Source organism: Mandrillus leucophaeus, unplaced genomic scaffold, assembly GCF_000951045.1.
Source record: "Mandrillus leucophaeus isolate KB7577 unplaced genomic scaffold, Mleu.le_1.0 Scaffold43, whole genome shotgun sequence".
NCBI classification, from domain to species: Eukaryota; Metazoa; Chordata; class Mammalia; order Primates; family Cercopithecidae; genus Mandrillus; species Mandrillus leucophaeus.
This window is the reverse complement of record NW_012104587.1, coordinates 1,738,808-1,743,680: the sequence shown is the minus strand read 5'-3', so window position 1 is coordinate 1,743,680 and position 4,873 is coordinate 1,738,808. Positions and strand designations below refer to the sequence as shown.

Here is a 4,873-nt window from a genome sequence, read left to right as displayed (position 1 = left end):
ACACGGTGAAACCCCGTCTCTACTAAAAATACAAAAAATCAGCCGGGCGTGGTGGCGGGCACCTGTAGTCCCAGCTACTCGGGAGGCTGAGGCAGGAGAATGGTGTGAAGCCAGGAGGTGGAGCTTGCAGTGAGCCGAGATCGCGCCACTGCACTCCAGCCTGGGCAACAAGAGTAAAACTCAGTCTCAAAAAAAAAAAAAAACAAAAAGAAAAAAAGAAAAGTTGAATGCCCATCATGGACCAGGCTCTATGCCATCCACTTTAACATATCATGTCTGATATAGCAGCCTCCAAAGAGGGTTTTCTGCCCATTTTATAATGAGGAAACAGAAGGTCATCCAGCTAAGACTTTTTTGTTTTTGGTTTTTTTCGAGATGGATTCTCGCTGTCGCCCAGGCTGGAGTGAAGTGGAGGGATCTCAGCTCACTGCAACCTCCCCCTCCCGGGTTCAAGCAATTTTCCTGTCTCATCATCCTCCCGAGTCCAGCTAAGACTTAAACCGGCTCTGTATCAATCCGAATACCATGCTTTCTTGTTTTCTGCTAGAGCTCTGCTTCCCAAGGTAGTCAAAGAAAGTTAAAGAAAAAAAAAAAAGCACATAACTGAAATGAAATTTCACAGATTAGTAGATAGGAAATGGACAAGCTGGGAAAGGGCATTCTAAGGTAGACAAATAGTATTGCCGAGGTAGAGTGTCAGGGAAAATTGGCATGTTTGTTTAATCCTGTAGGTATTTCATACATTTTTGTACCCTAACTAGATTCTGAGCCCTTTTACATCTTCAGTTCAGTGTAGTATAGTGATACACTGTTGTTTATATACCCATCTTAGGAAGGGCTGTGTTGAGATCCTATAGCCTGTGTCATTACTAGCCTCTTGTTCATCTCTCCCTGTCTGCTGTCTCCTCTCCCTTCTTTCCCAGTTATGCTCTTGGTTACTTTTAAGGGCAGGAGAAGAGCAAACACTCTGGAACTATATCAGTACTCAGAATGCCGCTAATGATGGTATCATTTGCTGGAAGCCAAAGACCCAACATCAGAGCCTTGACTTCAATGAGGTCACCTTTAAACCTGGACAAATGGGTTAGTCAGCTCCCCTGGGTGGCTGAGGATAGCAGACGCATCAGTATAAGAAAGAGGGGCTAGTAAGCAGCCAACTCCACAGCCTCCTTAAAGAGTTATTGTTACTGCTTTAAAAAAAAAAAAAAGAGGATAACACTTCCATGAGAACCAAGGACTTTTTATACTTAGAACACATACTGAAAAATCAGGAGGCAGCAGCTAAGCTAAAAGAAGCACCAGATGCCTTCTGGAATGAGTTGCCTTCCTTGCCTCCACAACAGCAGCCAGACTGGACCTCTGGACAACACGGTAAGTGTGACAATCACACTTCCTACATCAGGACCAAGGGTAGGAAGCCACCAGGCTCAGCTTACAAGCCCTGTGAAACCAGAAAAAGCGCATCAGTTAGACCCAGAATTTGGGGGCAGCCACAACCATGTACTTCTCATCCCAAGGAACGTGTCCTGGATCTTTCAAGCAGACAGCATGAAAGTTTCTTCTGTCTCTCTCTCATTTGGGCATTAAATCCTGTATTACTCCCCACCCCTACACACCCCTTCTCCAGGCAATAACCCCAGCCCATATGATCAGGCACTCACCCAAGTAATCGTCCATCAGGGAGCCAATAGCAAACTGCAGGAAAGATGGTAAAAAGAAAGTGAAGCCAAGATGAGCACAGAACCAACCTCTACCCCGCAGCCCCAGGCCTTCTGCCCATCCATCCCTTCTTCCTGACAGAAGAGCATAGAACCCCCTGAAACTGGGTGGCATGAAATCCGACAGCTCTCCGCTCAGCCTGGTATAGGTAGAGGTGGGGAAAAGACTCACAATGTCATTCTTGTCCACACGGGTCCCCACAATCTTTAAGCGGATCTCATCGTCCTGCTGAATCACAATATCCTGGGGAGAGGAGGGAACAGTGTACAGATGGTCCTCAGTTTATGAGAGGTTACATCACAACTACTTCACTGTAAGCCCGGGGGCATATTGAATGCACATCACTTTCGCACCATCGTAAAGTCATAAAATCATGAATCAAGCCATGGTAATTCAGGGACCATCTGTGCTCGGCCATCCCCAGGCCAATATTCTCCCTCAGGATGACTGATTCTCTCTTCCTCTTCCTGACTTCTTTCTGTCCACTTACCTCATCCATTGTCTTGTAACATGGTGGGTTGGAGTTAGGATCAAACTCCATCTCTGAAGGGATGGACTGAAAGGAAAGTGAGATTAGGGTAGCACTTTAAAAGGATGCTTCAGCAGATGGTAATGAATGGGTATCTCTCTTCCTCAGCCCCACCCAGTGTGCCTAGACTTACATGTCGAGAGATGAAGCAAGACATGGGTCCAATTTCTGTGAAGAGTCCAACCTAGAAAAAATGAGTGATCTTATGGTCATGCACGGTGGCTTATGCCTATAATCCCAGCACTTTGGGGGGCCGAGGCGGGTGGATCATGAGGTCATAAGTTCAAGACCAGCCTGACCAACATGGTGAAACCTTCTCTCTGCTAAAAATACAAAAATTAGCTGGGTTTGGTAGCGCACCTGTAATCCCAGCTACTCAAGAGACTGAGGCAGGAGAATCGTTTGAACCTGGGAGGCGGAGGTTGCAGTGAGCCAGATCTCGCCATTGTACTCCAGCCTGGCAACAGAGCAAGACTCCGTCTCAAAAAAAAAAAAAAAAAAAAGAGTGATCTTGCTTTTTCTTTGTCCCCTCAAGTGTTGTGTTTTTGTTTTTTGCTTTCTAAATTTTGAGACAGGTTCTCACTGTTGCCCAGGTTGGAAAGCAGTGGTGTAATCACAGCTCACTGTACCTTTGAATTCCTGGGCTCAAGCAATCCTCCCACCTCAGCCTTCCAAGTAGCTGAGACCACAGGTGCACACCACCATGCTAGGCTAAGTTTTTAAAACTTTTTGTAGAGACAGAGTCTTGCTATGTTGCCCAGGCTGGTCTCAAACTCCTAGGCTCAAGCAATCTTCCCACTTCTGCCTCCCAAAGCACTGGGATTATAGGTGTAAGCCAGCACACCCAGCCCTTTTCTCTTTTTTTTTAAGCTTTCATTTGTATTTATTTATGTATTTACTTTGAGACAGAATCTCGCTCTGTTGTCCACTCTGGAGTGCAGTGGTGCAATTTCAACTCACTGCAACCTCCACCTCCCAGGTTCAAGTGATTCTCATGCCTCAGCCTCCCGAGTAGCTGGGACTACATGCACATGCCACGATGCCTGGCTAATTTTTGTATTTTTAGTAGAGATAGGGTTTCACCATATTGGCCAGGCTAGTCTTGAACTCCCAACCTCAGGTGATCTGCCCACCTCAGCCTCCCAAAGTGCTGGGATTACAGATGTGAGCCACCATGCCCAGCCTAACCTTTCATTTTAAAGTATTAAAGAGCTTAGGCCTGTTAGTCCAAGATTTGAACACCTGTTGGCCACATGATCTTGGCCAATACACTTAACTTCTTCTAAGTTTCAGCTTCTGTAAAAAGCACCCACTGGCCGGGCGCAGTGGCTCACGCCTACAATCCCAGCACTTTCGGTGGCTGAGGCAGGCAGATCACCTGAGGTCGGGAGTTTGAGACCAGCCTGACCAACATGGAGAAACCTCATCTCTACTAAAAATACAAAAATTAGCTGAGCGTGGTGGCGCATGCCTATAGTCCCAGCTACCTGGGAGGCTGAGGCAGGAGAATCACTTGAACCCAGAGGCAGAGGTTGTAGTGAGCCAAGATTGTGCCACTGCACTCCAGTCTGGCGACAGAGCTAAACTCCATCTTAAAAAAAAAAAAAAAAAAAAGGAAAGCACCCACCTTTTAGAGTCATTGTGAGTCTCTGCACTTCACCTGGCCCACAGTCGCTACTCAATCAACACAGGCTTTTATTGTTAAGACTATTAATGTTGACTCTTGCCCTCTGAGTTGGGCAGGGAAGATTACCATACAATTTGAAAGTGCAGCACAAGAAGTAAAGTGATGGCCAGGCATGGTAGCTCACACCTGTAATCCTAGCGCTTTGGGAGGCCGAGGTAGGCAGATTGAGCTCAGGAGTTCGAGATCAGCCTGGGCAACATGGCAAAACCCTATCTCTACTAAAAAAATACAAAAACTTAGCCGGCCATGGTGGCACCTGCCTTTAGTCCCAACTACTTGGGAGGCCGAGGCAAGAGACTCACTGGAACCCAGAAGGCAGAGGTTTCAGTGAGACAAGATGGCACCACTGCACTCCAGCCTGGGCGACAGAGCAAAACTCTGTCTCAAAAAAAAAAAAAAAAAAGAAGTAAAGTGACTTAGCTGAAGGCACAGTTATGAAGTGGAGCCAGGACCCAACCCAGATCTACTGAGAGACTACCCCAATGCCTCCCCTACGTATGGTCTCACCTTGTTGACCTGAGTTACAACAGCATCCACGACCTCCCCTTTAAAGGGCCGGAAAACAATGGCCTTGTACTTAACTGGATAAAGGACAAAGCCTCGGCCTGGCTGGATCACACCAGCACCAATATTGTCAATGGTGGTGACAGCAATTACAAAGCCATACCTGCAAGGAGGATGAGAAACAGAAAGACATTGTGTGTCCAAGAGCCTCTAGAGACATCTGCAATAAAAGTCACTGAGCTCTTGGGAGTAGTGTCGGGGAGAGCAAAAGGACAAGTAGATAGCACCTCTGCTCCCAGAGAGCTTAATGACCAAGACAAGACAGAACACAGATCAGTATGGGCTGGGCGCGGTGGCTCAAGCCTGTAATCCCAGCACTTTGGGAGGCCGAGATGGGCGGATCACGAGGTCAGGAGATCGAGACCATCCTGGCT

At 47.1% G+C, this 4,873-nt stretch overlaps 1 protein-coding gene across 2 annotated transcripts in view; it reads right to left on the bottom strand.

Annotated features, from left to right (window-relative positions):
• Nucleotides 1-1,219: 1,219 nt before the first annotated feature.
• POLR2G (polymerase (RNA) II (DNA directed) polypeptide G) overlaps nt 1,220-4,873 on the bottom strand; it is a 10,889-nt gene continuing 7,235 nt past the window's right edge. For both annotated transcript variants that reach the window (XM_011993399.1, XM_011993398.1), the window contains 6 exons: nt 4,443-4,602; nt 2,382-2,432; nt 2,210-2,275; nt 1,891-1,962; nt 1,662-1,695; nt 1,220-1,441 (listed from right to left, as the gene is read on the bottom strand). In XM_011993399.1, coding sequence (XP_011848789.1) covers nt 1,428-1,441; nt 1,662-1,695; nt 1,891-1,962; nt 2,210-2,275; nt 2,382-2,432; nt 4,443-4,602 — 397 coding nt within the window. In that variant the 3' untranslated portion in view covers nt 1,220-1,427. The remainder of the gene's footprint in view (nt 1,442-1,661; nt 1,696-1,890; nt 1,963-2,209; nt 2,276-2,381; nt 2,433-4,442; nt 4,603-4,873) is intronic.